The 25000-nt window shown below is 38.9% G+C and overlaps 1 protein-coding gene across 9 annotated transcripts in view; it reads left to right on the forward strand.

Moving 5' to 3' along the window:
• Positions 1-25000, forward strand: part of nfixa (nuclear factor I/Xa) — a 127360-nt gene that overhangs the window by 56 nt on the left and 102304 nt on the right. For 2 of the 9 annotated variants that reach the window (XM_083522778.1, XM_083522783.1), the window contains exons 1-2: positions 1-1016; positions 8212-8295. The exon at positions 1-1016 is cut by the window's left edge. In XM_083522778.1, the coding sequence (XP_083378904.1) occupies positions 1014-1016; positions 8212-8295 (87 nt within the window). In that variant the 5' untranslated portion in view covers positions 1-1013. Of the gene's footprint in view, positions 1017-8211; positions 8296-16618; positions 16765-25000 lie in introns of those variants that run through there. The other 7 variants (XM_083522777.1, XM_083522771.1, XM_083522774.1 and 4 more) reach the window with 7 other exon arrangements.

The following is a 25000-nucleotide window of genomic DNA, read 5'->3' on the forward strand; positions in this document are numbered from 1 at the left end:
AATAATCTTTTGTAAGTTAAGTGTGTGTGTGTGTGTGTGTGTGTGTGTGTGTGTGTGTGTGTGTGTGTGTGTGTGTGTGTGTGTGTGGGTTGATAAATTAGTCCACGGGCTAGGAGGTGTTTGGGGAAAATAAGGAACCGGGGGGATCCATTACCGAATAAAAAAAGTACACACACGCACACACAAACAACTAAAGAGAAAGAGAGGGAGAAGGTTTGGGAGGGACAGAGAGGGGGACAGAAGACGAAAAGGAAGACATAAAGAAGAAGAAGAAGAAGAAGAAGAAGAAGAAGAAGAAGAAGAAGACGCGAGACGAGACGAGTCGTGATTTCCATCTTTAATACTCACCGGTGCGCTCGCAGGAGGCGCGTCGCCGCCCGGCGTGTGTGCGTGTGTGCGCGCGCGCGCGCGTTTGCTGGCTTGTGCACGCGTGTGTGTTTTATTAATTTTTTCTTTCTTTTGAACACCGGAAGTCGTCTATCGAAGTTTCCACGCGCAGTGTTGCGGGAGAGCGCGCGGTTCGGTAGCGCGCGGCGCGGCGCGGTCCCACGGCTGTCCCCTCTGTCCCCCTCTGTCCCCTCTGTCCCGGAGCCGCTGATGATCCCGGGATGACGAAGACTGACAGTGAACCGGACCCGAGGTCGCAGATTAATCCGCCTGTTGTTCATTTTTCCGCCTGAGAGAAAGAGAGAGAAAGAAAGAGAGAGCGAGAGACAGAACTTAAGATACAAAAAAAACAAGAAGAGACAGAGGGAGAGAGAGAAAGAAAGACGGTACGAGGACACGGAAAGACTCTGTGCTTGGGGACGACTTGTTGAGTTCCTTCCCGTCGCTTCCGGTATCACCGAAGAAAACCGGGATCGGTGCACCCGTTCACCCTGCGCCTTCCTCTCCACTGGGCACTCTTTCTTTCTTTCCTTTCTTTCTTTCCTTTTTGAAAAAAGCCGACCCTTTTGTTTTGATTTGTTTTTTTAGGGTGAAATGGGTGTTTGAGACTGTTCCCCTTCACAACAATGGTACGTGATATGTACATTCATTTCTTTCTCATTGGTGCATACAGAAAACAAACAAACAAACAAACAAACAAACAAACAAACAAACAAACAACAAGCAAACAACATCCAGCATAATACACCTCTAAATATCACTATTTAAAGTCAGGCCTGTATTTATTGGGTTCCAGAAAACCAATATGAATTTGATTGCATTTGTAATTGAATAAAACTCAAGCACTAGAACATGCACACGCTTTAATACAACAATATTCAAATATAAAACTTATTTTGCTCTGTTTGTGTTGATGTTTACTAACTTTAGTGTGTACCTTTAACTTAGGGAGGTGCACCATGGGGTTCATGCCCTTGATGAAAAAAGTGGACATTGTTACCTTTATTTGATTGTGGGAATTTTTGTGGTTACAGCTTTTATATATATATATATATATATATATATATATATATATATATATATATATATATATATATATATATATATATATATATATATATATATATAATTTATTATTTCTAATATATTATAATATATCATATAATATTTTAATTATATATATTATATCATATTTATTATATATACTATGTTACAGCTTATTTGTATATATAATATTTTATATTTATTTATATTATATTTATTTATATTATATTTATATATATATAGTTCAATGGCTATAACTGATTTGAACCCTTCACCTCTGAATGCTGTACTATGCTTCCCAGCTTCATAACTAAATACTCCACGTGTAATATGCATGTTATAACAGTCACATGGCGTACTCCGTTATTGTTATGGATGCTGTTTGTAAACGATCGAGCACTTTCCTCCACCCCGAACTCATCCATCAGTGGTGGATTGTAATTTAATAGGATTAGTATTTAGTGGTGTTTAATTGTCAGTTGGAGGAGGAATCTTTTCCTCCTCTCTGTATTTCCTCTTTTTTTTTTTCCCAACCGCAGAAGTGTTTGGACTGGTTTTGGCATTTGGTTTCAATCAAATGTTTAATCAAATGCTTTCCAGAGACCTCTGAGGACAGATCAAAACACACCCCAGCCTCGCAGGCAATAAGTCTTGGAGTTGAATCTGTTACTGAACTGGCTTTGGGCAAACATTTTTTCGTCATGACAAAACTTTTTAATATTATTATTATTATTCTTTTTACAAATATATATACACACACACACACACACACACACACACACACACACACACACACACACACACACACACACACGCACACACACACACGCACACACACCTGGAAGGAACTTGATCATTAACGTGTAATTGTTGCTCTTTGATATGAAGATGAAAAAGCAGGGGTGAAGCAAGAGAACAAGTTTGGGTTGTGTAGAAACAGCGAGCTTTGGAAATAGATGTTGCTGAAGGGTAAAAGGTCGATGTGTTCGCTCTGGAGTCATGAACTTCTCAGCTGTTCTGTGGGTTTAGTTTTCGGGTTTTCATTGTTTTTTTGCTGCTTTCTCTGTTTGTGATTTTATTTCTTTTTCTATGCAATAGAACATTCGTTTTTTGAAGGAAAAACCAGTATAAACAGGCTCTAAATTATTTATATTTATTTAGAGCAACTTACATTCATCTTATTTATACAACTGAGCAGCCACGGAGTTAAGGGCCTTGCTCAGGGGCCCGGGAGTGGCACCTTGGTCTTGGGAGTGGCCCCTTCGAGTACAAGACCAATGCCTTAATCACTAAGCTTCCACCTCACTGCTCTTAGGTTTTGCTTCATTATTATTATTTGTAATATTATTATAATTATTATAATTATTATAATTATTATTACTATTATTTTTATTTTTATTCATAATAATAATCATAATATAATTATCATCATAATAATAATAGTAATAGTTGTAGTGACCTTTTACCCTCGGTAGTCAGGCCTCAACCATTAAGAGCCATTAAAAAAGAAAAAAAATCATACTGGAAATGAATAAATGCTAAGCGTCACACGAACAACACGCTGTAAGTTTCCGTGTTTTTTTTTTTTTTTTCCGTGCACGTTAGCGTTGGGCAAATATTCTTTGCTCTTTTCTCAGACAGACAGATGACACGTGGACTCGACTCAGCTTGACTTCCAGAACATTCTGTGAGTTGAACCGATCTGGCAGACGCTCTTCGAGCTGATAGGTCGACACGGTTGTCTCGGTGCCACGGTTGTCGTGGCGACCGTGTCCTGCGGTGATGGCGGGGTAGCCGCGTGAACTCGTTTCTGGCTGTAAAAAACTTTGAGGGAAAGTTCTTCTGTTTGTGCGAGCGGCATCGGCCATAACTGTGGCCACCGAGACTCTCTCTCTGCCTCTCACACACACACACACACACACACACACACACACACACACACACTGAGTTGGAATTGCACCTTATGAAGACATCGAAACCGCGTGTGTGTGTTTTTTTTCGTGCAAGCACGCTGAGCTGACCCGAGCCACAAGAAGAAAAAAAAGAGAAAAGGAACATAAAGAAATGAACATTTCAAATTTAAATGCCGAGGTGCAAAGTGCAGAGCCGTTCTGGCGCAGCGTGAGCTCCTTTTTCGAGCCAGCAAGCTAAAGTCAAGCCCCCCGAATATGCCCCCAATAATTAGCAGCACCGCGACCGTTCCACTCTTCCAGCTCCTGTGAACCGCTCGCACTCTTTCTCTCTTCGCTCTCTGTGCTGTTCCCTCTGAGACTCCGGTGCAAGAAATCACATTTTTCCAACACTTCTCCCCGAGGTGCTCCTGGCAGATGCACAGAGGAAGGCCGCTCAGGCTCAATCCTTTCATACAGCCTCGGTTCTCGTTTTTCTTTCCCCGCCGTTCTCTCTCTTTCCTCTTGCTTTGAAGTGCTAGCCATCGCTGGCGTCTGCTTTCCTGGTTAGCAAATTAAAAAAACAAACAAACAAAAAAAACATCGGCGGTAAACAATGCCTCTCGTAATGGAGAGGAAAAAAAAAAAAAACAACAAAACTATTCAAGGAAAAATAGACATGGTTTCATGGCCAAATTATTTCCAAAACCCAATCACGTCTACACGAAGCGTGTATACGTGTGTAAACGTGTGTGTGTGTACATAAAAGTGTGTGTGTGAGCAAGAGGAAAAGAGATTTCAAGACATTCCAGTAAAGACAACTCTCACCATATGTTCATCCATGTACATTTACATTCTCTCTCTCTCTCTCTCTCTCTCTCTCTCTCTCTCTCTCTCTCTCTCTCTCTCTCTCTCTCTCTCTCTCTCTCTCTCTCGCTCTCTTTATTTTTTTCCTTTCTGGTCATCCCATCAGGAACTACAGCTCAAGTCTCTCTCATTGGATTCCATCATGGCCGACCAATTAAACAATTTTTTTTTAAATAAAAAAAAAGGCGGCCATTTACTGGCAGGAGAAAGGAAACCTGTCGCAATTAGCACATTTACATACATTTCTATTGACTCCAATTAGGTCAGCAGCTCCCACAGCTCTCTTTGAATCGTCCGCTTTCTTTCTCTCAACAACCCCCCCCCCCTCTTTCTCTACGACTCCCGAGCCTCTAAAATGTTAATTAGAGGAAGAGGATCTCCGGATTCTGGCTGAGGGTTGGCCATATGGACTCCGCATATGCTCCATATATATATATATGTATGAGTGCATAGATAGATAGATAGATAGATAGATAGATAGATAGATAGATAGATAGATAGATAGATAGATAGATAGATAGATAGATAGATAGAGAGAGAGAGAGAGAGAGAGAGAAAGAGACAGACAGACAGACAGACAGACAGACAGACAGACAGACAGACAGACAGACAGACAGACAGACAGATAGATAGATAGATAGATAGATAGATAGATAGATAGATAGATAGATAGATAGATAGACAGTGTACACAGCAACAAAAGATTAGTTTAGTTTAGCATCTACCAGATGTGCAAATAGTTGCAAAAGAAGTGCAGATAAATATGTAAGTATATGTACAGCATGTAATATATAAGTGGTTAAACATACAGAAGATAAATATAAAGTCTCTCGCCAGTGTATAAATGTGCAGGAGCCGGTGAGAAAGTGCACTTAGATCATATATAAACATGAAAAATGATCAGGAATAATATGATATTATAACATTATAACAGGTGAAGTGAAGAACACTGATGATCTCTTCATCATGGCACCTGGTAGTGGGTGGGGTATTTACTAGGCAGCAAGTAAACATTTTGTCCTCGAAGTTGATGTTAGAAGCAGGATTTGTACAAAAGTTTGTACAAATAAATGACGTCAAAATGTTTGAAAAACTATTTTATTCATGGATTATTCATTATAAGTTGAAGTAATAATAATAATAATATATGTTAAGTAATTCACAATTTTTGTTGAATTTACAGTACATGTACAATTTCCCCTTGGAAAAGGAACCATCAAAAGGATAGAGTCAAAACCTCGCCATTTTTTGTTACGCTTCATGAAGTCTCAGGGTGTTTTTCTTTGCCGTAGTCAAAGAAGATTTTTTCTGTTTGACTCCACTCAGGAACTTCTCCCAGTTTTCTCTAACCCATTACCATAACACCATAACTTACTCTCCAGTCTCCTGCTCAATATTTTACATTAATGCCGTTTGGCCCGATAGCACTTTTTCCGCGCAACGAATGCAGATCCGACTTCCAGCCCGGAGGCCGAGCGTATCCCAATTAGGACCCGAGACAAAAAAACTGATCGTAAATCAGCACTTTTATTCCAAGACCTTTGATGAATAAAAACCGCTGGCCCACGTTTTCCTTTTCTTTTTTCTTTTTTGGCAGAAATCTGCCTTTTATTCTCTGGGTTTTTGGAGCCGGAGCGAACATCCGCAGCCATGATGGCGCTCATGCCAGGCGCTAAGATCTGGACACCGAACAAGCCGGCCAAAATGGCCGCCGCTCATTTGTTTGCTTGTTTATTTATTTATTTTGTTAAAATTCCTGTTCATCACCGCCCTCCGCGAAGACGCCTCTGAGAAACGATGATCCGCTGGCCGTAGTGTGCTTCTAGAGGTCTTCAGAAAGGCCAGGATGCAGAATGAGACGTTAGCATGGCGCTGCTAAGCCTCTATAAAAACGCATGAGAGAGAAACAGGAGCGCTAACCTCTCATTGGGAGGGATATGAATAGCCTTTGTTTTGCACCACTCCTCTGAGCCAATGGCTGGAACTTATTATGAGGTTGTGTGTGTGTGTGTGTGTGTGTGTGTGTGTGTGTGTGTGTGTGTGTGTGTTTGTGTGTGCTTTAATATGTAGGCCTTTTTATGCATAAAACCCATATTTGTGGTTAGTTTATGTGTGTGTGTGTGTGTGTGTTTGTGTGTGTGTGTGTGTGTGTGTGTGTGTGTGTGTGTGTGTGTGTGTGTGTGTGTGTGTGTGTGTGTGTGTGTTTGTGTGTACACGTGTACATCTGTGCCTATGTATGAGCGCATTGTGCATTTTTTCACAAACATCTATGGAAGTCTATGTGTGTGTTTGTCTCATCTGCTTCTTCATCCCATAAGGGGCATCAGTGCATGTGTGTGTGTGTGTATGTGTGTGTGTGTGTGTGGTTCAGTGTGTGCCAGGTAGGTGGTGGTGGTGGTGGATAGCTGGTTGGTGGATGGTTTTTGGCTCGACTGGACCGGTACCAGGTGCGGTTTCTGTGTCCATGAAAGCTGTGAAATGCAATAGGATTTTGCAGGATTTTCTGGCTATGCAGTTCGCCGCCATTTTTTCCCTCTAAAGACAAAGATTTGGCCTCAACCTTTCCCTCTTTCTCTCTCTTACTCTCTCTCTCTCTCTCTCTCTCTCTCTCTCTCTCTCTCTCTCTCTCTCTCTTTCTCTCTCTGTGTCAGACTTTCCCTCTCTCCCCTTGCTAATGCATTTTACAGCATACAAATGAACCAGTGTCGACGGAAAGGTGTCTTATTTTTTAACCCACCCCAAAAAAAACTTGAACTGATGTACAATCGAGAACCTGAAGCAGAACTGGAGAGTTTTAGTTTAGTAAAATGTTAATTACGTAAAACAAGCATAAGGTTCATTCTTATTATCCAAATAACAAATGTTTCTTTCATATGGCAAATCAGCCGGGATGATGTAGCTAGACGATAGCTAAAGATGTATTGCGATGCAGTAATAGTGAGAGCTCCAGTGTGCTGCCCAGTTCGTTGTTTTAATCACTTGGAAACCTAATGTACTAAATACAAAATTTATCAGTTGGCTTTTCAAATGCGTTAATATAAAGACGAGGGAAAACGGTGTTGTTTTTAATGTAGCACATCATATCATTGGTCAACATTTACAGCTGAGGGTTTAGTGTTCTGTCCTCAATGTGTGCAGTGGGTACAGGAAAACCTGTAGACGACCAAAACCTTGTACACCAGGAGTTATCCAAGTTAGCCGTCTAATGCTGGAGCCTAAATCGTGAACCAGTGCTCAAACTGGACAAAAACGTCCAACTGGGGAAATATTATAGCTAGAATAAAAATATATTAACTGTGAAAAACACCATTATTCCAAATATATAAAGAAAGTTGTGAGTTTTAACATCAGGGTTCCTGTTCATTTTGTTTCCCTTTGCTTAGTTACATGGTGTGCAATCACTGTGTTATTTTTTTTATTGGTAGCATTTCACATTTAGGCTCCGCCCCCTACAGTTTGAAAATAGCTCTAGAAATGATATGGAGCAGGAAGCAGTTCACAATACATGCTTAATTGAGTGTATTTCTAGTCAATTTTAATATTTCTAGAGTTCCTAAAGTTTCTATCTTCCTAGAGTGTCAACTTCTAGTCAATTTCTGAATTCCTAATTGAATCTACTGCTCTCTTGCAATATTTGTCATTGAAGCATTAGATTGGATTATCAATATCAAATCAATCAAAGCAAAAACCAGAAATCAGAATACTTTGTTGATCCTACAGGGAAATTGTTCCAGAGTGTGTATTGATGGAAGACAAAAAGTCTACAGTAATCTCACAGGTCCGCACTCAAGCAGACCTCCAGCACCTCCCCAAGCCTTGGCTGATGGACCCCAATTGCACCGAACGTTTGTGCAAATTTAATTCTTCAATCAGCGCGGTGCAGAAACACGGCGTTAAAAAGGGATTTTTAGAGGCTTTATGTCTTAAGATTTGGCCTGTGTGTGGTCATTTGTAAGCGTCTGAGAGCGTTAGATAAGAGCAGCTGTGAATCGTGAAATGAAGTGCCTCTCTGTTTGACTTGCAGGCCACGGAGTCGTATCTGGTGCATGAAGAGGCGAGCCGAGGAGCCGTGCTGCCCGAGTGCTTCCTGGTCCCAGATACATACAGGGTACGAACTCTCCGTCTTTTCTTCTCTCTCTCTTTTTTTGTTTTTTTTCCACCCCCTGGCTTGGTTTTCATTCATCCAGCAATTAACACCACTAACACAACCATGTCTACAGTATTCATCTGGTTCTACACTATAGCAATGGGATGATCTGATAATATTCATTACAACATTATTTGTATCAGTCCTTATAGGCAGCAGTGATATCACTGACACACAGGAGGTCACAGGAAGCAGCTGAAAGGTTGTTGGAATGCTATAGTTTTAGTTATATGGTCAGCTTAGTTTATAATCCCAGTATAGGCGAATATTTGGGCATTGGTTTTTTTGGGCAATTTTTGTAATTATTAAAATGTGATATTTTTATTTATTTATTTAAACTGAAAGGAAGATTCAGCCACGTTTGTTTGTTTGTTCCTGTGTGTCAAGTCTAAAACCCCTTTATGTCTTATTAGTACCCCATTCTCGTAAACATTTAATGAAAAAATAATCCTCAGAGTTATTTGGTTTTATGAGGCACTTGTGTACTGTGTATGTGTTCCAAGGTTCAATTCAGAAAATGCAATTAATAATAATAATCACAATAATAATAATTATAATCACAATAATAATAATTATAATAATCTAATAAATAACTATATAATAATAATAATAATCGGAATAATACATTGTCTTCGCCATCTCGCCCCCCCCCCCCCCCCCACCAGTTTGTTTGATGAACAAGGCAATAAATTGATTTCCATTTGCATGCTGTAAAAAAACGTTAATAATATTTGCATATTCAAATTCAAATTTGGGAACCGTGTCTCTGAATGACCTTTATATAGAAAAAGGACATTAAATACATACACTCTATTGACAAAAGTATTGGGACACCTGACTGTTCCAACCATATATGATGATTATATATGAGTTTAGCAGAAAAGTGTAAAAATCGGAGAAAGTGCTTGGCCCCCGGATACATTTCTATATAAACATTTCTGTGTTTTGTGTCATTCTGGTGCTTGTTGCATTAGTGCAAAATCTGAAATCCGTTGTATAAATAATGACACGTATCACAGATCGTGAAACATCTCGAGTTTGGCGGTGTGAGTTTTATATTCTGATGCTTTGCTTTCCATTTGATTTTCATTTAAACCCTCGACGTGTCTCTTCTGTCCCTTATGAATGCATTTTGAATTACCTTTACAGACTATAAGGAATATATATATATATATATATATATATATATATATATATATATATATATATATATATATATATATATATATATATATATATTTAATCCACTCTGTTAACAAAAGTATTGGGACACCTAACTTTTCCAGCAAAAAAATGCTAATTAATTCATGCAAAATCTAAAATTCTTTGTCGTGTTGTAGATATTGTGATATTGTGATGTGAGATTATCTTTTTTGCCACTTTGGTATCCATCTGATCCTCATTAAAACCTATATTTGAATGCATTATTCGCTGTTACAGTGCAGCATATCCCAAGCCTTTATTGGCAGGGGGGTATGGGGGTGGCTTATTGTTCTCTGATTATTCGAATGCCAGCCAGATAAATAAGTGCACTCGTGGAATTACAAGGTATTGGACTTTGATTTCGAATCGCATGAATGGGGCGTTTGATTAGTCCTGTGTCTAGCCAAGAATTAACATCCAGTCACACAAGCGTACGATTCATTCGCAGGTGGATTGACGCGAAAGCTCCCCCCCCCCCCCCAAAGTACGGGACAAAAACGAATAAATCTGGTTTTAAACCTAATCTGTAGATCAGTTCGGGTAATGAGACGATGTTCTTATATCGTATGTCTAGCTTTGTGTTTTCGAACGCAGTCGTTAAGCTCGATGGAGCAAACATATCTGCGTAAAACGTCATTAGCATCGTTTAAGTACAAGCCATATGGGAGGGATTATGTTTAAATGAGCCTGTATGTGTGTGTGTGTGTGTGTGTGTGTGTGTATATGTGTGTGTGCATGTTAGAAGGGAAAACCACATGCTCTAACTATATTGCATTGCTTGTGTGTTTTAATGGGAGCATTACCGACTGAAACCGCTAACCTCGACTTCTTGTTTCTGGACCCCTGCTTAGCTGGAGGCACCGAGAGAGAACGAGAGAAAGAAAAAGATGGAGAGAGAGGGGGGGGGGGGGGGGGGGGTTGCGTGTGTGGGAATGAAAAAAGGTCTCGTAAAAAATGAAATGATTTCTTTTTATTTCACCTCAGATTTTTATTGTGTTGAATGACATATATGTGTGTGTGGACTTAGTTCTAGTGAATGCAGCACAAGCACTGAGTATCTGAACACTCTCACTCTTTCTCTGCTCTCTTTCCCTCTCTTTCTCGTTTTTTCTTTAAGTCTCACGCATTAGCTTTTTGAGATGTTTCCATACAGACGTGTTCTTCGTTCCTGTCGGTTTTGGTTGCTTCATCCGTTTTTTAGGGACGCTAGCGTCTTGTTTAATGACTGTTCAGACTCTGTGTCAGATTTTTGCAAGAGAACAAATGATCAGTCCATGAGATCCGGCACTTTGAGCTCGTCATCACTCGTAGGGATTTTTCTGTAACGTCAGTCAGAAGGTCATTCTCTCTGAGACCGTTTTCTCGGCAACGTGTGAATTGGAGACGTATGAACGTGGTTTACTGTTTAATAAATCAACGGTCAATTGATTAACCTACAGTTCCTAAGGTTTTTTTAGTACCCCAAGGTTTTTCCAAGGACTGATAAAAGTGCTTGAGGGAACATTGATAGAACATGAGAAACGTAACCATTGCATCTACTGTAGCTGCCAGTCGTGTACAATGTATGTATTTAGCTACAGGCAGATCATCAGATCAGAGAAAACGAGGAATAATTATCACAGACCTTTTATTTCATAACTCTACAATAATCTCCAATTTGAATCTCTCTAATCGTAGATGTTATTTTTTATGTCTAGTCAGAAATGGTTAAGAAATGTACAGACATAGTTAAGTGTGTTGTGACACCAGACTTTTTCACCCATGTGTTTTTTTCCCAAACTTTTACCACAAACTTGGAGGCAACAATTGTATTGGATGTCGTTGGGTGCATGAGCATTAAATTAACCCCCTTCACCTGAACTAGGAGACCCAAACCAGTTCCAGCAAGACAATGCCCATGTGCACAAAGCCAGCTCCATGAAGATCTGCTTTACATGGGTTGGAGTTTAAGATCTACTGCTATAGAGCTTCAACCCTAACGAACATGAATGAATTGCTGACTGCCTCCTCACCTCACCTACACCAGTACCTGACTTTACTAAAACCCTTGTGGATGATTGAATCCACATATAAATATATTTTTAAAGTAAATTTGGAAGACTTAATCTTAAAGTAAAAATGCATTGAAAGCTGTGTGGTTGTTTCTTTGGAGGATCCTTCAAAGGTTCTCTGCATAACCCTGTATATATAAGGTGGTTTGTAGTAACTCTCTGACAAAGCCCTAAGGGACTTTTTTTTTTTTCTAACAGTGAATAGGATGTGGTTTAGGACACACCCACAGTCATTTACTTCCATTTTCTTGTTCAAGTGCGACACAATTCACTTCAGTGGAAGCACTGAAGAGGAGACACTGTAAAAACAGGAGAGAGTGAGCATTGTCAGAATGAATGGAACTGTAGTAAACCGTTTGTAAGCCTAACAAGCACATGACAGAAGAGTTATTGTGTCATAAAATATAAGAGCCAATCACATTCTAGTATGCAAATGCAGGCTACGCAGTAGGGGAGGCAGAAGTGAAGGCATGGAGGTTTCAACTCATTACAGATTCAAACAGTGTTGCCAGATTTGGATTTAATTCTATTTAAGATAAACGCATCCTGCATCAAAACTATTCCTAACACTTGTCGTAACCTGTGAAGCTTTTTCATGTGCGTTGACTTTTCCCACAACCTGTGTTTCTATGATCTATAATATCAGTTTTGAGAGCGTGGTTTCTTTTCTTTATATGTCATAATATTTTTAGAGTCACACAAGTTTTTGGTTGACTCTCTAACAACCCTTTTGCCCATCAGAGAGTCAGTCCAGTTTTTTCCAGCCGTTAATAACAGCTCTGCTAGCCGATAGAATGTTAAACTAGAGGCAAATGTAGCTTTTAATGGTTAGCTGAACAAAACACATGGGTTTCAGTGGTCCAAAAGATGTGGCTACATGGCCTGAGTCAGATTCGGAAAAAACAAAGTTTATAAAAAAAAAATGTTTTTTTTGCTAATTAAACACACGGTTCAGATTAGCCATAAAACTTTTGGCTAGTGCCAAAATATTAGCATGTTTCCACACAATGCTTTAAGTTGATTATTAGTAGTCTGGCCAAATGATTTTTGTCTCGCCAACTAGGTTATTAGGACAACTCCTTATTTAAAAGGTCACAAGAAAGGATTCAATCTGTACAGTGGGTTCTTTTGCCTGTTTTACATGTAATGAGGTTTAAAGAATTAATTTCATGTAGAAATTAATTTCGAATGTATACAATGCTAACCTGGTAGATTTTTTAGCATTTAAACACATGGATTTGTCACACATTTTAGCGAAGTGAATTATAATTGTATTCATAATTGTATATAATTGAATCAGGGAGTTTTTCCATGTCACTGGTTTACTTATTAGTGATAAACTTATAAGGACAAACTTACAGGCTCTAAACTTATAAATTAAAAAATCTACTTTATAACCTCTTTATCCCTGTAAAGCTGCTTGGAGTCAATGCCTATTAAATTAAATTAAATTGAATAAAGGAATTTCATCAAACTATATAATAGGAGTTTAAAAGTAATTTTTTGTACATTTAAAAGCTGTTATTTGTGTTATTTTGTTCAAAGTGTTGCTTGAACATTGTTATTGGTTAAGAGGACGTTGCTCCTGCTGCCTGGGTGAAGTGAATTGCAATTATATTTAAATACGATTGGCAAGACTCTGTAAACCCCCCAAACCCCAACACACACACACACACACACACACACACACACACACACACACACACCCCTACTGCATAAAAGTGCAAATTGGATATGTTTCAGCGAGTGAGCTCGTTTCAGATTTTCCATTTTAGAAAATATGAGAGTCTTGAATTCTTATTTTCCTAAAAAGGTTGTAAGGTCCAACTACATGCTTCACCAGCTGAAGGTACAAAAACGTATCACTTCATTTAAAAGGTGTGTTTCCCACACTTCTGGGAAGATGCTCCATTAGATTTTATGGAGATTTGTGCTCATTCATCCACAAGGGTGTTAGTAAAGTTGTGTACTGACGTAGGTGAGGTGAGGAGGCCTGGGGTGCAGTCGGTGTTTACATTCTTCCAAAAGATATTCAGTTGTTCATGGTTTAGGTCAGAGATCTATAGCAGGAAATCTTCTTCTCCAACCCTTGTAAAGCAGACCTTCCTGGAGCTGTCATTGTGCACAGGGGATTTTCATGCTGGAACAGTTTTGGGTCTCCTAGTTCAGAAGAGAAAAATGTAATGCTACCACATCCAAAAGGATCATATACAACTGTAAAATATGTTCTATGCTTTTGTCAACAGTCTCATAAATAAAGGTACTATAGTGTAACCCTAATGTAAAAAAAAAAAAAAAAACAAGGAAAAAAAATTAAATTCAGAGTTAATATTCTGATCAGAATACTTTATTAATCCCACAGGATAATTGTTGGGTTGCTCACAGAAAAATTAAACATTAAGGTAAAAAAAATATAAGAAATTTCCAATAAATATATACATATTAATTCATATGTTAAGAATAGATGTTGTACAATCAATGAACGTAAGGTGTTCCTAAAAGTCTAGTTATGTATACAAAGAAAAATAAATGGAAATGTTGAAATAAAATGTACCTCAAATGATTTTTAAAGGCATATAATACTTACAGAAGTGTGGAAATTTGAGTGACAACCTGTTTGACCTTTTTATTTAAAGAGCTCATTCTTCCTCAATAAGCGCTTTATCCTGGTTAGGGTCACGAAGGATCCTGGGAAGACTGGAACTATGGTGGGACCCTGAATGGGATTCAAGTTGGTTACAGAGCACCACACACACACACACACACACACACACACACACACACACACACACACACACACACACGGGGTAAATTATGCTGAGTTTGAGGTATACTTGCAACTTGTCATTTCCCACTTACAACTAATTAACCAGTTTATGGACTTACATCCATTCAACAAGGCCGCTCTCAGAACAACACTAATTCCTTCTTCTTGACTTTTAGAATCTAGATTTAGATCAGTTCATATCCAGACTAAATCTATAACGCTGGCCTACTAATTCCTGTTTTGAGAAGCTAATCATCGATATGAGCGGCTAGCTTGTTACTTAGCTATGTGCTGTTGTTGTTTTGCTGTGCTGCAAATGTGTTGCCTGTAAGTGTAAAATGTGAACTATGTATGTGAAGGCAGATTTTTACGAGCTTCATGTGTACTGGCAGAACGTCCCAAGGTGGCAAATGATCTTTGAATTAACAGCCGATAAGACGGCATGAATGTAGTGTTAGCGTTCATCTAGCGGAACGTTACGGGGAAATGAAAGGAAACCAGAGACCCCAGAGGAAACCCACATGGACATGGAGAGGAGATGTGAAACTGTGCTCAGGCTGGAGAATAGCTATATTAAGAACTGTAAACGGTTTAAAATAAAATAAAAGTGTCCTAGATTTTTAATTAAGGCTGTGTGTTAGAGGAGGGGCTTCAGCAGGATGTCCTTCTGTCGGGGTTCTGATTTAAATGAGATAGGAGAGGAAATGAAGGATGGAAGAGGAGGTGTGTGTGTGTGTGTGTGTGTGTGTGTGTGTGTGTGTGTGTGTGTGTGTGTGTGTGTGTGTGTGTGTGCGCACATATATATATATATATATATATATATATATATATATATATATATATATATATATATATATATATAGTATATGTGTGTGTATTTAGGTGAGCAAACAGACACACACACACGCGCACACACACACACACACACACACACACACATATTGTATATATGTAAACGAGTGAAAATGCCTGTGGAGTCTGTCTGTTTGTATGTTTGTGTGAGCATGTATATGTGCGTATGAGTGTGTGTGTGTGTGTGTGTGTGTGTGTGTGTGTGTGTGAGTGTGTGTGAGTGAGTATATATATTTAAATATATATATGGGTGTAACTGTGTCACTGTGGCTTCTTACTCCATACCGGAAATAAGATTTGTTTCACGCATGCATGAAAACGCTAAAGAAATCAATAGCTAAGGATTCAAAATCAACGATTTTTTCTTTTTTTTAACTTTTTATTTCACTGCACATTGTATCCTGCATATAACCATGTTTGTGACAAATACAAAATCGTAAATCTTCCAATCTTGCGCTAGCATTAGCCGCTTGCCAACTCCGGGTTAGCGGCTAATGCTGGCGCTATTGTATCTTTAGTGTTTTATGTCCAGCTTCTAAGAATTTCTCTTAAAAGGAGAAAATCCTGACAGTTCCACATAGCGAGAGAGTGAATGAATAAAGGACGGAAGAAATAAAATAAGTAGAACAGTTAAATGGATTTGATCTTTACAAAAAGTAAATATTAAATGACACACACACACACACACACACACACACACACACACACACACACACACACACACAAAACCAATGTAAACTATTTAATTACATTTTATTTCCATTTATTACATTTTATTAAAAAAGATTTATTTGTGCCAATTTAACTGATGACTCAATTTAATTGAGATAATAAAAAAGAGTATTGCATTATTTCGATTGATTCTATATTTTTATATAAAATGTTATAAAATATTATTTTATATATTATTTACCCAAGCAAACATTTTATTTGAAATTATTTTAAAAATTGTTCAAATGTTGATGATAACAAATATTAATAATAATAAAATGCGTTAATAAAAAATGACAAGCAATTTTGTTTTAAGCGTGCACACACACACAAACACACACACACACACACACACACACACACATATAGTTAGAAAGAGGGAGAGAGTGGAAATGTGAGTCTGTCCGCGTGTATGAGTGTGTGAGCATGTGCGTGTTTGCGCGCGTGTGTGTGTGTGTGTGTGTGTGTGTGTGTGACCATGCAGACGTATGTATATATGTATGTGGGTGAAAGTGAGTGTGTGTGTGTGTGTGTGTGTGTGTGTGTGTGTGCGTGCCTGCGCGCGCTTATTTTTTTTCCTCTTCTTCTTCTTCTTCTTCTTTTTCTTCCTTGCCAGAAGTTTGAGCTTTCACTTTCTGGCTCCTAGGCGGGGTTTGTTGTAGGAGTGAGGAGGAGGAGGAGGAGGAGTAGGAGAGGGAGGGGGAGGAGGAGGGGGGTGGGGGGCGGGGCACGAGCGCGAGTTATTGCTATGCGACCCGACTCTGCGAACTTCCATTCAGATCTGTAAACGCTCCTCCAATGTTTAATTCTGAAGTAGCTATGTACTCTCCGTACTGCCTGACACAGGTAATGCCAATGCCATTATCATCATTATTCTTCTAATCATCATCTTCATCATCATCATCTTATAGTGAGATGGAAGTTTTGCTTTTGCGCATGTGCACTGTCTGATTTTGGTTATTAATAATTTTTTGCATTGCATTGTTACAACTTTTGCTGTCGGTCTCGTGCTGTTGCTCCTTTTTTTTTATGTTTTTGGGGTAATGTGTGTGTGCGTGTGTGTGTGTGTGTGTGTGTGTGTGTGTGTGGGGGGGGGGGGGGGGGGGGTCTGGGGGCATCTGGGGCTGTTTGCTCTTCCTTTTTTTTTTCTTTTTTTTTTAAATACTCTTCCGTGCTCCTCTTCCCCTCCCCGTGCGCGCGCGCTCTCCCGGTTTCTCTCTTCCTCCAGCGCGCGCGCGCACGCGCGCCCCTCTCAAAACCCCCCTCGTGCGTGGCATCTTTCCAGCGCGCGGATCTCGCTTCGTCTCGGTGCACATGGGTTTCTTTTCGGAGAAAATGGCGCTCTCTCTCACACACACTCGTACACGCACTCGCACGCACACGCTCAAATCGACGGCTGCATGCGTACGCGTACGCGCGCACACGGGAACGCGGTCGCCAAACTCCGCAGACTTTCACCGCATATGCGCTGTATCATAATTATGTCAAAAAAAAAAAAAACCCATACAATAAAAATGTTTTAAAATGTCAGAACTTTCCGACTGCACGCTCGCTCGCTCGTGCGCCTCCCGCTCCGACGTGTGAAGTCGTATTTGGGATTTTGTTGTTCCCATTCATTGTGATCATTTGCGTGCATTTGCTGCTTTCGTTCCCTTTTCCTTTTTTATTCTGCATACTTTTTTTTTTAATCAAACCCAAAACCTGACTGAGAGACAGAATGAACAGCTGTCAGCATGCACGAGCCTTTTTTTTTCTTTCTTTCTTTCCTCTTTTTCTTTTCTTTTTTTTTTTTTTTTACACCCGGCTTATCGCAGCTGATAAGGCAAACTGCAGAAAGGTCCAACGGTTTCACTCATCTGAACTCTTTATTTTTAATGCTTCCAGTGCACCTGCATGATCCACAACATGCAGCTGCTGCTGCTGGTATTGTTATTGATGACATTTTGGCTTCAGGATGAAGATAATTTACTTGTTCGCATTTATTTATTTTGCTTCATTTCTAATCATGTAAGGACCTGACGTGTGAAATGTGTTTGTAGTTTTTTTTAATGCACGGCATTACCCCCAGACCTGATTTAGCTTTTTATTTATCTATGCATTTATCAATCTATTTATTTTCCTATGTATTTATGTTCATCCCAGCCGAAAGCTTTTACACAATTGAACAAATGAATAAGCATGAAGATCCTACATTATTGCTCGTGCTCGGGGTTTGTTTCCGAAAGTGCAGCATGCAACAAACTCGTGCATGTAGGAGATGCACATTTACTCACCACAGAATGAAAAAAATCCCCAATCTAAGGCTTTTCTATTTTATGGAAAATAATTTTGCTTCAATCTATTGATTGTATCCTCGGGGTTGTGATGAAGTGTGGATGAAGATGTACAGTCGTTTCTATCCTTGAGAAGTGCACAGTGTGTAAAACATATACAAAATATATACAACATATAATGAAATCATTATATATATATAATTATTTTGTGCAATTTTAAAGGGGGTATTTTCTGAAGTTTCATCTCTCATGTATTTATTTATTTATTTATTTATTTATTTATTTATTTATTTATTTATTCAAAATCAAATGCAGGAGGATTATATGAGGCCTAGTCCTTAATCTAGGCTCAAATGCAAATATGCACAATTGCAGGCATTTTAAATTTTCATTATTAATTTGTACTTTTAGAATCCTATCTATCTATCTATCTATCTATCTATCTATCTATCTATCTATCTATCTATCTATCTATCTATCTATCTATCTATCTATCTATCTATCTATCTATCTATCTATCATCATTATTGAACTTGGGTTTATGTGTGTGTGTGTGTGTGTGTGTGTGTGTGTGTGTGTGTGTGTGTGTGTGTGTGTGTGTGTGTGTCGGCTTCCCGACTTCCCGACCATTAATTAATTAATTTCTTTATTTGTGTTTATTTTTTTTATCCGACTATTTATCGCTATTTCACTGTTTAAAGTTTATCCTGTACTCTAGTTTGATCTTCAGTCAGGCTTTAATCTCCACTTCTTTTTAATAATGCCAAGTTTTATTTTAATTTCCATTGGTTATATATTGGTTATATTTATTTAACCGCGCGCTAATAATGATTTTTTCTATTCGTTTTTTAATTATATTTACTTTGATCCTTCCGTTATTCCTCAGGGTTTTTGGCAGAGGTTTTTTCTCCTGCAGGCCTGATTCTGGAGGCGACAGGTCATAAATGAAAATAGGATTATTTATATTTATTATAAATATACAGACTGCATGTGCTGTTTGGTGTTTAGTGTTTAATTGCTTTACTTGTTAAGTATTATTAAAACAAAAACAAAAAACCGATTGAACATATAGCAACACGTATCACCAGCCTGGTGATCTGATCTGATCTGAAATCGATATTTGAATCCGATTTATTAGGTGGAATATTATTTTTCTTGCTGTTTCGGGGTGAAGAAAGCAGGCGTTTTTCTCTTCAGGCCTGTAAAAGACCTGCACTTCTGCTGAAATGTTTGCTCGCGCAATTTTTAGTTCTCCTCCCTCGCGCTGGCCCGTCAGGTTTTCGAGAAGGCAGCTGATGGATTGCACACACACACACACACACACACACGTAACGTCGCCCAAGGTGCTCGGGTAATCAGCGTAATTAGCCTTCTGCTCACCACATTGCACGTCCTGTAAATACTCCACCAGAATAAGCGGCAACACATGTGAGGTGCGCGAGCCCGCACGCGGCCGGACCATATATAAATATATATATATATATATACATTTAACGGAAGACTGAATATGTATTGCATCTATTATATGTATTGCAGGTCATCTGTTGCCTCGTAACCCCCCTAAAACACACACACACACACACACACACACACACACACACACACACAGACACTCGCACACATTTAATTAACATTAATTAGCGCGCGCGAGAGACGCACACGGGAGCGCGCGCTCGGCGTGTTACGCGTTTACGCGCAATTTGATGAGAGTACAAGTAGCTTTCCAGACTCCACTTCTTAGTATATGCAAGTGCACAGGCTCGAAGTTTTGGGATTTGGAGAGGAGCCAGGGACGGAGTTCGGTCTCTCTCTCTCTCTCTCTCTCTCTCTCTCTCTCTCTCTCTCTCTCTCTCTTCGCTTTGTAAATGAATGGCGTCTTTGTGTTCGGTGGTCGCGGCAGGTTCAGCTCAGTCCAGGCCACGTTTACGCGCTTAGTGGTTTGCAGCCGAGCCACGAGTCCTGCAGCTTCAGTGCAGTGCAGTGCTACACACCGAGTTCTGAAACCTGATCCAGGCATGAAGATGATCAGAAAAGTGTTCTGCATGCATCTGCTTCTCAAAGTGAACGACTCGGTTTCTAACTCGGAGCAGTGCTGGGAGAGAGGATTCTTCCGAGGTAGCTGGGGCATGCGCAAAAACAACATAAACAACAGCAAAAAAGAAGTTGCCGGGTGACGTCACAGATTTGCATGATCGTTGACGATCGTAATGATTATTTGCATTTTTTTTTTTTTTATTAAAGAACAACTCATAATAGCTATAGAATTTGTATCTTGTAGAATTAAGAGGTTTTTGGTCATGAGACCACAAATTTTTCAAATAAATATAAAAAAAAAAAAAAAAAAAAAGAAAGAAAGAAATAATAGTACAAATGTGATAACTCCCTTTTATTAATGTAAATGTCCTCAAAAGTGTGCAATCCACATCAATTGGTCTATCGGAACAATGGTGATCAGGGGTTGGTTGATAGGAATAATGGTGATCATTGATTGGTTGTTGGGAAAAGTGGTGGTCAGTGTTTGGTTAATAGGAATAATGTTGATCAGTGACTGGGTGTTGGGAATAGTGTTGATCAGTGGTTGGTTGATAGGAATTATGGCAATCGGTGATTGGTTGATTGGAAAAATGGTGATCAGTGATGGATTGATAGGAACAATGGTGATCAGTAATTGGGTTTATGGCAACAGTTTTGGCCAGTGATTGGTTGAAAGGAATAATAGTGATCTGTGATTGGTCAATCGAAGCAAAAGTGGTCAGTAGTTGGTTAATAGGAATAATGGTGATCAGTGATCGGTTGTTGTGATCAGTGATGTTTGATAGGAACAATGGTGAACAGGGATTAGTCGAAGAGAACAGTGGCGACCAATAGTGCTCAGTGATTGGTTAATAGGAATAATGGTGATCAGTGATTAGTCTACATGAAAAAGGGTGATCATTGATTAGTTGTTGGAATCAATGGTGATCAATAATTGAGTGAAAGGAATAGTAATGAACAGTAATTGGGTGATGAGAACAGTAGTGAGCAGTGATTAATAGAGCTGAAAAGGAGTGATCAGTGTTTACGGTCAATGGGAACAATAGTAATCACTGAGATTAGTAAACCTGCAATACACTTACTTCGTTGCATACCAAAATGAATTTAACTCCAGTGACTAGTCTCTAAAATGACAAAAACTGTCAGACAGAGGAGTTACAAACGCTTACCCCACCTTGACCCTTATCTGATATCATGTAAACATTGAAAATATTTAGTAGTAAAGGGAATTTTCCAAAAAACACGTAATCTAAACAACAAAAATGCCAAACTGCAGTGGTGGACGAAGTACACAAACCATAAAGTAGAGATACGTTAGCAAATTATTACTCCCGTAAAAGTACGTGTCACTTTATACCTTCACTTGAGTAAAAGAACAAAAGTTTTTGCCTTCAAATGTACTCAAGTATCCAAAGTACTATGATTTATTATAACTATAATGTTTCTATTATCATTTTTATCACAAAACTCTTTACTTAATCAACTCAGTTTATGTGAAAAGACTCGAATGTGACTCTCAGCACACTGATCTATTAATAGAATGATATTGATTTAAAAAAATTCTATCTATTATAATTATTATGAGCCCCAAAACCTTCTTTTAAACTACTTAAACCTAAATAAAAAATTGTGCAAATGAGGTCACGTGTGTTGTGGCAATTCGAGTCTGGAGTTTCTTCCATCATTTCTTCCTCTCTAAATGTTCTGCATGATGTTGAACTGATGCTGAACTGCATGTTGGTGATCAGTAGATACACCAAGCGCCAATCAGAACACGTGTAAAACAGAGGGAGCGCTCAAACCTGATTGGTGGATTGCTACATGTTTGACCTGTCAATTTTTTATCATAAATAAAAAGAAATGACTGATTTTGCTAAATGTAGTTGAGTAAAAAGTAAGAAATTTGACTTTGTACAATTACTTCTTCACTGTCCACCACTGGAAAAGGAAAATGTTTACATTCAGTAAAAAGTTGTGTTTCTTTTATTCAAAGCATCACAGATGCTGAATTAAGTGTCTTGCACTGTATAGTGTGTGGTAAAACATCGTTATGTGACTTCAAAACACTTTTTTTATGATCTTTAATCTAAGACCAATTAATTAAAACTGAATACAATAAATAGTTCACATTCACAAATGATATAACGTTAAAAAAAAACTATATTCCAAAAAAAAATTTACTAAATGACAAAAGAATAAATCATATGTATAGAGTTTAGTGTCAGATCGACACACTATTTGTGTTAATGTTCATTTTTAAAATTAGCATCATAAAGTTAACGCTAAAGTAAACACTTAAGAGTATTTAATAATGAAGAGAATTCATTAATTAGAATAGATTTCTCATTCCCGACTCGCAGCAGTCATTCCAGCTCATACATCATTACAATTCCCCCGGATCTAATTTCATAGCGAGTTCTGCCTCCGATCGCGCTCCGTGTTTCTGACGGCGAAGATTTTAAGCCGAAGGAATTACAGTAACGCCGTCGAATCCTGTTCCGAGGAACAAACCCCGTGCCAAACCAGCGTTCGAGTGCCTTATTTGTTTAAATCACAGCTGCGCTCTCATACGGTTCAGATGTTTCCGTGTGATGATTTCATTTCTCATTAATCATTAGATAAGCCTCTGTTGGCTCATTCACGCTTGAGCAGCGGATGACCGAAGACTGATGTACTTTCCGCTACAGGTTTCAAAAAATGGGGTTTGGAAAAACAAAACAAAAATGACTCCAAATCAAATCAGAAAGACCTGAGAAGAATTTCAAGCAAAATTTAGGTTTGTGGACACCTGACCATATGATTGAGCTTTTTTAAACATCCTATTCCACATTTAGCCTTTATTTCTCCTATAATAATCTCCTCTCTTCTGGGAAGACGTTCTACTAGATTTTGTGGAGATTTTTTAGAGATTTCATCCAGCCACAAGGGTGTTAATAAAGTCAGGTACTGATGTAGGTGAGATGTGAAGACCTGGGGTGCAGTCAGCATTCACATTCATCCCAAAGGTGTTCAATAGCAGGAGATCTTCCACTGCAACCCATGTACAGCATGTCTTCATGGAGCTGGCATTGTGCACAGAAGCTTTGCCATGCTGTTTGGATCTCTTAGTTCATGTAAATGTAGAAAATGTAATGCTACTGCATCCAAAGACATTGTGGACCTCCAGCTTTGTGGTAAACGTTTGGGGAAGAACCACATATGGCTGGAAAAGTCAGGTGTCCCAATACTTTTGTCAATATCAAGTGGTTTTGGCAACTCCTTTTTAACATGTTAATGAAACAAATGTTTGATTTATCTTTTTATTTCCAAACAAATCTAATGATTACACTTTCTTAGCCAGTATTTTGGTATCTTACGACATTGTTTGAGATGCAAATCAAATAAATTATTCAAATAATGTCTTCTGAGGCGAGCGTGTTCAGATTTAGTCTTTCTGTTTGCACATCTGATCGGACTCAGCCTGAGAGTGTGAGGATCCATGTGAAGGGTGCACACAAATCCAGTGTCATTAATCAGGCGCTACTGAAAACACGATTACGCAAAATACAACAAAGCCGAAAGATGACAGAAACTTGTAGAAGATCAGTGAAGAAGTAATGTTTCGAACATACACATCAGAAATGGTTGGCGAGACGTCGCAACCAGTCATGTGTTTATGTACTGAGGGTAGTCAGGAAGTGAACCATTTGGCAAAGGTCAGGTCAGAACGTTATTCATGTCTGGAGATGGTATCAGAACATTAGCTGTGTTAACTGGTCGGCTATATTCACGTTTGGATCTCCGCTGCACGAAACGAGAATTTTACGAAACACATTTTTGGGTAACTGTGTCACTATAAAACCATGAATAATTCTTGTTGTTCAACACATAAACATACAAGGTGGTATCAGGTATCAAAAATTTTCGAGACTAAAGGCGATATATGGCGCTGTTCTGAGCACATGCGTTACCACGTCTTCGAGGACAGCAAGTTAAAACAACGAGCAAACAGGAAATTCTCCTTGAAACTGGGCAAATCTGCCAGAGAGACGTTCGACGTGACAAACCTTCTACCACCATATGCCTCCACAAGTCGTTCGAGTAGTTTTGAGCGACGGAAGACGACGTGAGATCAGGAAGACCTTCGAAAACATTCGGCAACTCGTGCATTCGTGCTCGTGCATTCGTGCATAACGATCGTCGGGGAACGATCCACACGATCTCACTTCTGCACCCATCCTACTCGTCAGAAGTAGTATGTAGATGAAGAAGATATAGATCCGGCTCAAAGGTCACTGTTTTGACACCATTGTGGAGATTCGGCGCAAATCGCAGAAGGTGTTTTACACGCTTTGAAAGAGAAGGGAATGTCTGGGGAAGGGAAAAGTTGAGTCTCGGGAACTTCCTATTTCTCCGGGTCTATATCCTAGCTCTCACCTCAGGAATGAAATCCTCATATAAGCCTGAAATATCATATGAGTGAGAAATAACATACTCAGTGGATATGATGTTATAGGAAAATAATCACTGACAGGGTGATTTTAGGAAAATTGTCAATGGGGTGATTTTTTTTGCCATCTTGAGGGGCCATCAGTATGTATCAGTTTATTAAAGATGGACACAGCGTAATTTTTGTCTGTTTGAAGTAACATTTACGATTGTTATGAAAAGAAAAAAGTACTTTACAGCACAGTGAAATTTTTTCTTTGCATAATTCTAGCAATCTTAGGAAGCTGGGGTCAGAGCGCAGGGTCAGCCATGATACAGCGCCCCCTGGAGCACATTGGGTTGAGGGC

This window comes from Silurus aristotelis (assembly GCF_946808225.1).
Source record: "Silurus aristotelis genome assembly, chromosome: 20".
In the NCBI taxonomy this organism is placed as follows: domain Eukaryota; kingdom Metazoa; phylum Chordata; class Actinopteri; order Siluriformes; family Siluridae; genus Silurus; species Silurus aristotelis.